Below are 12096 nucleotides of genomic sequence, written 5' to 3'. Positions count from 1 at the left end.
GTTAGATCATATTTTTATGATATCAGTAAGGTAAATAGATTTATGTGTGTGTACTTATTTCTGTATACAGTCCCCAAGGGGTTTTTCTCTCTGCCTCTTTGTCTTTGATTCTTTTTGGTCTTGGTCATTCTGAGGCTCTGCATCTATCAGTCTTTCTGCCTCTGTGCCTGTATATCTCTCCCTATCAGGGCTGTTGACCATTTTGGGTTAGTTGTGTGGCTCTCATCAAGTCACTTAATCTCTCTCAGCATCAGGTTTTCCTGTCCATAAAAAGGGAGTTTGAACTAGATTCTGTCTCCAGTTCCTTCCAGCTCTAAATTAGTCCAGTGCATGATGTACAACCTTCCTCTGCACTACTGCATCTCCATCTCTATATTTCAGTAAATGACTCTCAGTTTCTCCTAAATTTACTTCTTTGTACTATTGCCTGACCTTCCCTTTACTTCTGTTAATTGACCGTATAATATGAGTGTGTTCTAATTTTTATTTGTTGCATTCATTAAATAAGGTTTTGTACTCCCTCTTCTCAATTTATAAAGCAGGTAAATTGGAATTCCATTTCTCTCTGTATAAAAGAAAACCAAATAAGTTATGCACTTTTCTTACTTAGATGACCCCTGATTTGTTAAATGGGTCAGTGATCTGGAAAGTACTTTTACTGATCTACTTGATATGAAGAACAAAATGTTTTGTCCTGAAAATGGTCTTTATATGTTATACAAAAGATGTTAATGCACTAGAATCAGTGATAATTACTTGAGTTCAACTTATGTGCTTTATAGAAATCTCTCTTGGTGACAAATGTCAGAAGTTTAAATTGTAGGTCTGCAAGCAAAAATGCTACTTAGCCTTTGTTAATTAAAAAATCAACACACTGTCATTGGAGAGAGCTCCCTGCCTTGCAAGGGCTTCATGCACATTAGTCAGACCTGTGATAATTATCCAAGGTGAGATGTGGGTTTAATTTGTAAATCATTTTTCATGTGAAATGCTATTCAAGTATTGCAATTAAAGATTAATTATAAAAAGGTTTTATCTACCCATAATGAATAGTACAACCACCAAATGCACAGAAGACTGGGGCAAAAAGAATCAGGTATTAAATGAAGCAAAACAGGTGAAAATAATGATCAAGAGGAATTCTAAAAAATACAGTGTCCTCAAACTCAGAGCTCAGTCTTTTTCTAAGGAGCTAAGTGGGATTCCAGAGTGCCTTTGCCCACAGAGACTGGCCATTCATTCACCAGAGAAAGGAATCGCACCAAAGCTTAAATAGAGGGAATCTAATGTATCCATCAGTAATTACTTATTTCAGGTCTACTATGAGCCAGGCCTTGTCTAGATGTCTAGAAGGTCTTTAAAAAGTCTGGGGTGCCTGGGTGGCTTAGTCGGTTAAGCGTCCGACTTTATTCGGCTCAGGTCATGATCTCACGGTTTGTGGGTTCGAGCCCCACGTCGGGCTCTGTGCTGACGGCTAGCTCAGAGCCTGGAGCCTGCTTCAGATTCTTTATCTCCCTCTCTTTCTGGCCCTNCAGGCACATTAAAAATTCACCTAATGTTTGCTAAATAAATGAATCAATCAATAAATACAGCTTATACCTAGATGATCCCACCCTTCCAAAATAAGAGAGGGAAAGTCTTTGTTCATATCTTATAACCTAAAAAGAATTTTGTGATACATTCTGCATCCAATAAAATTCTGCTTTAAAAAATTTAATGTTTCTTTATTTTTGAGAAAGAGACAGAGTGAGAGTGGGGGTGGAGCAGAGAGAGAGGGAGAGAATCTGAAGCCGGCTCCAAGCTCTGAGCTGTCAGCACAGAGCCTGACGCAGGTCTCAAACTCATGAACTATGAGATCATGACCTGAGCAAAAGTTGGATGCTTAACTGACTGAGTCACCTAGGCGCCTCTAAAATTCTGTTTTTTTTACCATATCTCAATAACTAAAAAGCCTGAAGACTAGGGGTTCTGTCTTTAGTTTTGTATCAACCTACATGAAGGACCAAGCCTTGGTGAAAAGTAGTACTACCCAGTGGCGAAGAATATGAGATTCCACTCAAATGCCTGCATCCAAATAGCAGTCCTTACACTTAGTGGTGTGTGAGCATTGCGTGTGGCCAGTTGCTACACCCATTTAAGTCTCAATCTCTTTCTATGTAAAATGAGGATAATAATAGTACCTACCTCGTAGGATTCATGAGTATTAGGTGATGTTAACACAATCACAGAGCTTAGCATGCTGTCTAATACTTAGTAAGCTCTCAGTGAATGTCAGCTGTCTTCACAGTTACATGCAGGAATTAAGGATTGAAGATTTTTTTTTAAAGTTTACATATTTATTTTGGGAGAGAGAGGGACCATGCACATGAGTGGGGGAGGGGCAGAGAGAAAGAGAGAGAGGAAAAGAGAGAGGATCCCAAGCAGGCTCTACACTGTCAGCACAGAGCATGATGGGGCACTTGAATCTTCCATCCTCAAGATCATGACCTGAGCTGAAATCAAGAGTCAGACACTGAGCCAACTGAGCCCCCAGGAGCCCCAACATTGATGATGTTTATTAGGACATTCATTAGTTTCCAGGAGCTGCCATTGCCAAGTACCACACATTGGGTGGCTTAAAACAACAGAAATTGCTTCTCTTGCAGTTTTGGGGTGGAGGTTGAAAATGAAGGTGTTATTAGGGCTATGCTTCCTCTGAAGGCTCTATGGGAGGGTTCCTCCTGCCTCTTCCAGCCTCTGGTGGCCCAGGCATCCCTTAGCTTGTGGCTGCACCACTTGAATCTCTACCTCTGTCTTCATGTGACCTTCTCCTTTGTGACTGTGTGCCTCTCTGTGTCCTGGCCTCTTCTTCTAAGGAGTCTCTTGCTGGGTTTAGGACCCACCCTAATTCAGTATGACCTCACCTTAATCACATCTACAGAGACCATATTTCCAAAGAAGGTCACATTCTAAGGTTCTGTGGGAAATGAATTTGGGGAAGGTAGACACTATTTAACCACTATAGCATTTAATTACAAAAATTAAATATAGAAATTGTTTAGCCACTACAGGTCTGTTATTTTGCCTCTTGTTTAAAAACACATAGAAAACACAAAGAGAGTTTGCTTCTAAAGATGTTGGTAATTTCTGGTTTGAAATCAAAATGAGGTTGATAGTCATAAAGTTTTCTAGTGTTTTGGGATTTGACTCTCTAAGAAGAAATGGGCCTAATTAGTGAAAACCATCCTTGGCATAGCCCGGCAACTATCCATTTGGTCTCCAGTGTAGGTCCTCACTGATGTTGGGGCTGACACACCCAGACCCATAGCTGAGGCTTCCACATTGTCTGGGTGCTGCTCTGTTTCTAGAAGCATCCGCAGCCTTAGCTGATGGGCTGCCAGGGAATTCTGTCATGGAATGGAACTATCTCAGCTGAGTTAAATCACTGCTGGGTGGTGAACATGAGGAAATGGGCTACTGTGTGCTTTTCTGGACAGATGATGGGACTGGTTGTATGGTCCCGTCATTGGTGTCCAGGAAGACTTTGGCTTCCTTGCAAAACATGACCCCCCCCAGCCAGCATGCCTATTCACATGCAGGTGGCCCTGGAAGAGCTAATGCCTGAGCTGGTGATCAAATCTTTATAGATTCATTAGAAGAAAGTTGGGAGCCTCCTTGATAAGAAACTAGAGGAAGGCAGAAAGATCTTTCTCGTGTATATAGATTTTCTTGCAGGAGATTGTGAGTAAAGGTGCATCATCTATGAAGCAAAAGGGAGTTGTCAGGTGGGACCTGCTTGAATCTAGCCCTGCCCTCCTGAGCTTAATGATGTGGGAGCTCATGGTAATTTGATTTACAAACACAACCATATATTCACTCAAGAGAAAGAGAAATAGGGCAAGTAGGTAGGGGAGGTGGCAGGATTGAGTCAGAGATAGATTGAGGCTGAGACAAGGAATGTGCTCCCAGGGTGTGGGGGATGGAGAATAAAAGAAAGGGGGAGGAGGTAGATGGAGATGGAGGCGGTCGGGACAGAGAGATGGAGGGAAGAGGGAAAGAAAGGAGAAAGGAGGGAGGGAAGGAAGGAAAGACAGAGAGGAAGAGAGAAAACCAGAGAATTTAAAGAGTGTGTCCCATTTGCCACCATTCCCCTGATGACCTCCTAGCGGGGGAGACCCCTGGGTGATTTGTCCCCCTTGGCTACCTTGGGTCCTTGCCTATCCTAGTGTGTGCCTTACATGTGGCTGAATGTGACACAAATGTCTCAAGGTTTTTATTTTCATACAACTTGGCCCCAACAAGGCAATACCTCCTCTAGTGCTGCAAGCAGGGTAAAGAACTGGGCTCTGTTAAATGCACTGAGAGATGAATCTTTTGGAGCTGATTTAATTCTACACAATTTCACCCGAGACACTATTCCATTCCAGAGAGCATGGCCAGGTGGTATCTGATTTCTGGTTCACAGTCAGATATTTTCTAAGCAGAGACAGTTGACCCTTGATAAGAACTCTGCCTCTTAGTACTGTTCTTCCCCAAAACAGGAACAAACAAGGAAGTCAGAGAATACATCATTGTATAAAGAGTAGAAAATATAGCACACAACAGAAATGAAACTAAATATGGGGCTTTTTACCTCCCCTAAAAGTAATGGAAGTCAATATTTTGGTGTGTTTTCTTATAGTTTGCTTTCCTCCTGTGTGTGTGTGTGTGTGTGTGTGTGTGTGTGTGTGTGTGTGTGATTTTGTATAAACATGTAGTCAAGGTGTCCACATTATAGCGGGACCTGCATCATTCACTTAGCAAAATGTAAATGCTCCTCACATCCACAAGCACAGACTTGTATTATCAAAGGATGGCTCACGAAGGACTTTCATGAACTCATTCTTTGGCAGGTGACTGTGACCACTGTCTAGAAGTTGAGATTTTTGGCTGCAGCCCCATTTTGAGGGTGTGATCAAAGGAGCTGCACATGGCTCGAGTCACCCTGGGAGGTGACCCAGAACAGAGGGGGCACATGGCTGGAGGTGTCACAGGGAAGACGAAGTCCATGAAGGAGCTTGCAAACGAAGCTCGATTCCTTTCAATCAGAACTCCCATTTTTGTCCCCAAGAGGATACTTGTATTGACTCAGAAAGATGCCCACAGATAGTTTGCAAATATGTTTTTCAGTTTTTATTTTTATTTCTGTGAAAGCCCTGAATGGAGTCAAATGTAAACTCACCCTGCTAAACAGACATTACGAGAATATTTAGGTGTCCTATGTGTAAATTCTTTGAAATACTGTCACGGGAAAGACACAAGCTTCATTTAACTTTAACATTGGCTGTGCCAGAGGGTATATACCCCTGCCTTTGTATTTGTGAATATTGCTTATTAACCCCCGGAAGTTCTGTATGAGCCATTGTGTTTAACCTAGCTCTCCAAAAAAAGTAAGGGGATCATGATATTCTTTAGATTGGTACTTATGTAGTGGAATCTCTCAGGCATTAAGACTTACTTGATTGCATTCAGACATTGCTTTGGCAACAGAATGACTACATTAAATTAGCATCAAGCACAATGAATGGTAATTGCAAGACTGTCATTCCTACAAGTGCAAAATTAATGTGTTCTGTAAACCCATTCCATTGTGTGGCACAGGGAAATCATGGAGCCATGTTGTTCCAGGCAGAAAAACACCCTGTAACAGCACTGTTAATGCGGTACCGTATTATTCAGTGATGGTGTTCTTTTCCACCTCTGTTGTTGTCTCGTGCTCATTCTTCAAACCCTGCTCGACCTCATCTGTATGCTCATATTGCAGCACCACCAGACAGTAGCCTGGATGTACAGAGAATGTTGTGGAACAATTCCTCCTTCAGTGTGGCATCTTGTGTGAATAATGCCAGCATAAACCATCCTCCACGTATTCATGAGAGTATGAATAGGCTACTTATGTAAAGCTTCTTATTAAGAGATAGACCGACCGTTGACAGAAAACTTTACCCAAATACTATACATTCATTTAGACAGAGAGGAATGATTTACATGCATTTCAGTGGTAGCTTAGGAAAAGTGCCATCTCCGCCTGGCTCCATCCCTCTTATTTACATACGGGAAATGAAGCCACAGACCAGGTGAGTGCATTCCTTCCAGTTGTGTAGGATCACAGGGTATTTCTTGAATGACAACATGCATATGCATTGGGGTCCCGTAGTCTGCTGATTGGTTCTGCATAATTTATTAGGGATTAAAGACTCATTCAAGCCTGAAATGATGCACTAGTAACAGATGCTCGAAGCTGACTGATCAGAGGTGGTATCTCATTATTCCTGCAGTTTGGCTAAGGTTGAGAACCACTCATAGAGGCATCCTGGGTAAGGGTAATAATAATGATAGTGACAATAACTGGCCAGACAGGTTTCCTTGTGAGTCCAGCTCAAATCCAGTCTCTTGGCAGTGAGGGTTGGGGGCAGGGGCGGGCATCCAGACTGCTGGTGCCCTGACTGATTCGCTGCAACAATCCATCAGTCTGCAAGGTCGCCAACAGACCCCCTCTGACCTCCCTGAGTGGAGGGTCAGGCCTGAGTCCCCCTTTCAGAGGTCACCTACTTTGTCACTCACCATTAAGGTGTTATGGGGATATTTGCTTTGGAATGCTCTAGCCTGGGCACGGTCTACTGGAATTTGGCTAGAATTCCTCACACACACACCCAGAGCTCCTCTCTTCTTAGTGAATAACAGAGATCAGAGAGTAATTTAGGGAGACTTCTCATGGAAGGTGGGAGAAGAATTCTGAACACCATACCCTCAGAATGGAGCACACTGTGGACAGCTTAAAAATCACAAAATAGATGATTTCTGTAAAAATGGGCTTATCTGTAAAAGTGGCCGTGGAAAGTGGCCCGGTCTTACCCTTGTTGCAGAAAGTTCCATCGTAGGCCGTGTTGGAGCAGTCGCAGGAATAGCCGTGGTACTTCTCCAGGCACCTGCCCCCATTCTCACAGTTGGCCCCGTAGCTGGTGCAGTGGCCGGAACATCCAGATTTGAACCCGGACGTGACCTTTGCTCTTTCCTCCAGGTCCAGAGTCACCCCGTTCATCCTCAGGGAGCGGATGCAGCCCAGGAAACCCTGCTGTCCCCCGGCACCGCCTGGGAATGACAGAAGGCACAGGGCTCAGACGGGATTACCTCTGCTGTGGCTCCCGGACCCAGTAGCGGTAGACGAGGAGACTGCTAAGAGTGGCCAGTATTCCCACTTTCGAGCTGGCCCCACCTAATAGCAAAAGCTCTAAGCTTTTCCCCCGTAGGCCATTAATGTCTAAGGAAAAGAGGCTGTCTTCTAAGAAGCCATAAATTTGCCACAGAAAGAAAATGTTTGGAGATACACAAAAATTATATACAGTGTTTTGGAAATCTAATCTGGTTTCCTAAAGAAGTTTATAGAAACCTCTAGGTGTTTTTGTTCTTTAATCTCACGGCATTCACTTCCAGAGCATTATCTACTGAAAGAAATATAAAGAGGCAGAGAAACATGAATATATTAGCATAGTTAACAAGTCAATTAGTTGGAAGGCTTAAATCCATTTGAAATGTGACCGCACGTCCCGGGTCCTGGCTTTTGTCTTAGGCAGTACTTGGCTTTGAAGTTCACATGAAGGCTTCCCAGGGCTTCTAGGGGGTCAGAAGTTGGAACTGATAATTTTACATGGAAGTCAGCCACACCACATTTATTACCAGGTCAGGTTAGATTTCACTGCTTTTGTCTAAATGCCATTGCAAGGCATATAGCACAAAGAGCAAGTTCACTGTGATTTTCTAAGTTACAGCGTTAGACAGAGGCTCACGAGCATGAAAATATTAAAATATTCCTAACAAATTTCATAGAGAGATTCACTGGAGCATTATATCACAAGTGAATTTAATTATGTCTGGAGTAACCTTGGCTACGATTTTTTTAAGCAGCTGGTACCAAAGAAGGAACTCAAGTTTATATACACGTCTGCATCTCAGAGTAACGACTTTTCTGGAAATTAGAATGATCAGTCGTTAAAATGATTAAAAGAAATACCTGCTGGGGATTTAGAAAAAAATACTGTTAATAAAGTTACCTTTTTTTTTTTTTTTGAGGGCTATGTTGTAGGTACTCTACGAAGCACCTTACTTATGTCATTCACTCGATTCACCCAAGAGCCTGGTGAGGCAGGCATTATCATCATTACCCCCACGGAATGGATGAGGAGGCTGAGGTTTACTCAAAGAGCCATAGTTCTAAAATGGCAAAGTTGGGTTAGTTCTGTCTTATTTTTGAGTATGGTGTTAAACTCCATTCTGTGTTGACCATTTAATACAGATGATGGGCTTCAGGGTCCATCATCTACTACTGATGATGTACTGATGTACATCTACTGATGTACGTGTTTCCAAGATACAGGCTGGGATGCCTTTAAAAGCGGCATGATCAATAGGATTGTCAGCATTTGGATGAGACCAGTAGCTGGGGATAGACTCTGATCACTTATCCTGGTATATTGAGAAGAAGCGCACCATTGAGTCAACTATCAGATGGGGCTGGCGGATCAAAGGCTTTAGTCGCAGAGATGGATTCATTTGCTTAGGTGTGTAAATCCTCTGCCATGAAATGGCAAGTGACTGCCTCTGTGATCTTTATAAACCCAAACCTTGCCTTCTTTCATTGTCTGGTACATAGGTTTGAATGATGATTCTCCAGGGATTATTACTTATTATCAAGTAAAATAATTGAGGAGAGGATTAATTGAAGAGACTTTAATGCCCTTTTTGATCAAAGCTCCGAAATACTAGATGGCAAGAGAAGTTCTTAAAAAAACAGCCACTTTGAAGGATTTCCCATTTCACAATCTGCTCATCAGCCGAGCTTCATACACCCCTGTGCTGAAGAGAATTTGGGCCTTTGCTGTGATTTGGAAGAATTTCAATCCATGTGTTAAAATTTCAATTTGGTGTCTATCATTTTAGTGACTATGGCTTTCTCTCTTGCCATAAGGGCTTTCCAATGGGCCTTTTGTTCAACAAACGCCTAGCCATTTAATTTTTCATCACTAGTCAATTAAGACAATGATAGCCTATCAAAATACACAGAAAATTTTAAAGCACTGTCTCTAGATATCTCCCGCTCCTTTTCTTTATTACAAATGTAATAGTTTTTCATTGTGGAAACCATAAACACCCTGATAAGCAAGATGAAAAAGAGAATCTGCAATGCTACTCAGCTAGAACTACTTTTACTTTAAGCAAATAGCCTTTTCTACTCTTATCTATGAACATACATATGTACAAAAAAATAAAACAAAGGAAGAAATGGGATCACGATACGCACATTGTTTTGAAATTTGCTCTTTGCACTTAATATATCGTAAAACGTTTTTCAAGCAATAAATGTATGACTAGAACATCTTGTTTAACATCTGCAAAACATCTCATGTTGTGAATGCTCTGTAACTTATTTTGCTATTCCTACCATTGGATTTTTAAGTTTACTCTAGTTTTCATTTTACATGACACTCTAATAAATACCCTTGTAAAAATCTTTACACACTTGTTTAGTATTTCCTTAGAATTAATTCTTCGAAGTCCAATTGCTGGATACAAAGGCATACATATTTTGAAAGCATTTAAAATACATTTTCCTCTAAGAGTTTGTCAATCTGTATTTCACCTTTTTGATGTCAATTCGAATACTATGCAGAATCTTTTTGAATTTATGGGCTAAAGAAAAAAAAGAGTTTATTGTTGTTTTTAAAGAAAAAAAGAGTTTATTGTTTTAATTTGTATTGCTTCAAACACTGTGAGTTGGATAATTTTTATGTTTTCACCATTCTTAGTTTTTGTTTCTTAATGTCCTTTCCTATTTTGGGGGAATAGGAGAGGATATATTTCTTATTGATCAATAACAGTATTTTTGGCTTTAACTCTGTTATAAATTTGGCTACTATATCCTTCCAGACTGTGTCTTTAACTTATATATGGTGTTTCTTTTTCTCTGTGAATGTTTATGTAGTTTATATAGTCCTATCCATCTTTCTTATTTGTACAATTTATGCCTTTGGTATTAAGCTTTTATAAAGCCTAATCTAAAAATAATATAATAAACCTAATATGAAATAATATAATTATTCAACTATATTTTCTTCTAGCACTTTTATGATTTCACTTCTCTTAGCACTGTGATCTTTAATCTATCTGGAATGTATTGTAACTTAGACATAACTTCTATATAACGGGTCTTACTAATAGTTGTGAGTTTGAAGAAGAGATTTTTAGATGTTAATACAAAAAGTTTTTGAAGATTTGAAAAGTCCAGTTGGCAGAGCAAATAAATCTAGGTTAGATCATATTTTTATGATATCAGTAAGGTAAATAGATTTATGTGTGTGTACTTATTTCTGTATACAGTCCCCAAGGGGTTTTTCTCTCTGCCTCTTTGTCTTTGATTCTTTTTGGTCTTGGTCATTCTGAGGCTCTGCATCTATCAGTCTTTCTGCCTCTGTGCCTGTATATCTCTCCCTATCAGGGCTGTTGACCATTTTGGGTTAGTTGTGTGGCTCTCATCAAGTCACTTAATCTCTCTCAGCATCAGGTTTTCCTGTCCATAAAAAGGGAGTTTGAACTAGATTCTGTCTCCAGTTCCTTCCAGCTCTAAATTAGTCCAGTGCATGATGTACAACCTTCCTCTGCACTACTGCATCTCCATCTCTATATTTCAGTAAATGACTCTCAGTTTCTCCTAAATTTACTTCTTTGTACTATTGCCTGACCTTCCCTTTACTTCTGTTAATTGACCGTATAATATGAGTGTGTTCTAATTTTTATTTGTTGCATTCATTAAATAAGGTTTTGTACTCCCTCTTCTCAATTTATAAAGCAGGTAAATTGGAATTCCATTTCTCTCTGTATAAAAGAAAACCAAATAAGTTATGCACTTTTCTTACTTAGATGACCCCTGATTTGTTAAATGGGTCAGTGATCTGGAAAGTACTTTTACTGATCTACTTGATATGAAGAACAAAATGTTTTGTCCTGAAAATGGTCTTTATATGTTATACAAAAGATGTTAATGCACTAGAATCAGTGATAATTACTTGAGTTCAACTTATGTGCTTTATAGAAATCTCTCTTGGTGACAAATGTCAGAAGTTTAAATTGTAGGTCTGCAAGCAAAAATGCTACTTAGCCTTTGTTAATTAAAAAATCAACACACTGTCATTGGAGAGAGCTCCCTGCCTTGCAAGGGCTTCATGCACATTAGTCAGACCTGTGATAATTATCCAAGGTGAGATGTGGGTTTAATTTGTAAATCATTTTTCATGTGAAATGCTATTCAAGTATTGCAATTAAAGATTAATTATAAAAAGGTTTTATTTACCCATAATGAATAGTACAACCACCAAATGCACAGAAGACTGGGGCAAAAAGAATCAGGTATTAAATGAAGCAAAACAGGTGAAAATAATGATCAAGAGGAATTCTAAAAAATACAGTGTCCTCAAACTCAGAGCTCAGTCTTTTTCTAAGGAGCTAAGTGGGATTCCAGAGTGCCTTTGCCCACAGAGACTGGCCATTCATTCACCAGAGAAAGGAATCGCACCAAAGCTTAAATAGAGGGAATCTAATGTATCCATCAGTAATTACTTATTTCAGGTCTACTATGAGCCAGGCCTTGTCTAGATGTCTAGAAGGTCTTTAAAAAGTCTGGGGTGCCTGGGTGGCTTAGTCGGTTAAGCGTCCGACTTTATTCGGCTCAGGTCATGATCTCACGGTTTGTGGGTTCGAGCCCCACGTCGGGCTCTGTGCTGACGGCTAGCTCAGAGCCTGGAGCCTGCTTCAGATTCTTTATCTCCCTCTCTTTCTGGCCCTTCCCTGCTCACACTTTCTCTCTCTCTCTCTCTCTCAGAAATAAATATAACATTAAAAAATGAAAAAAAAAGTCTTCCCCCTTGTAAAGCTTATAATAAACTTATAGAGGGAAGGGGGAAATTTAACAATACATTCAAAAAGTATGTGAAGTACATTGTGTGTTAGAAAGTAATGTCCACTACGAGAAAAAGCAGTCAGGTAGTGTTAAGTGGGATAAGGACTAAGAGTGGTGTGGGAGGGGTT

The 12096-nt window shown here is 40.4% G+C and overlaps 1 protein-coding gene across 1 annotated transcript in view; it reads right to left on the bottom strand.

The window, feature by feature from the left end:
• Positions 1-12096, bottom strand: part of CNTNAP2 (contactin associated protein 2) — a 1422049-nt gene that overhangs the window by 204637 nt on the left and 1205316 nt on the right. Inside the window, exon 20 of the mRNA XM_077778041.1 lies at positions 6874-7110. Coding sequence (XP_077634167.1) covers positions 6874-7110 — 237 coding nt within the window. The remainder of the gene's footprint in view (positions 1-6873; positions 7111-12096) is intronic.

This window comes from Crocuta crocuta, unplaced genomic scaffold (genome assembly GCF_008692635.1).
Source record: "Crocuta crocuta isolate KB4526 unplaced genomic scaffold, BGI_CrCroc_1.0 scaffold128, whole genome shotgun sequence".
In the NCBI taxonomy this organism is placed as follows: domain Eukaryota; kingdom Metazoa; phylum Chordata; class Mammalia; order Carnivora; family Hyaenidae; genus Crocuta; species Crocuta crocuta.
The sequence above is the reverse complement of the archived record's forward strand: the minus strand, read 5'-3'. Positions and strand labels throughout refer to the sequence as shown.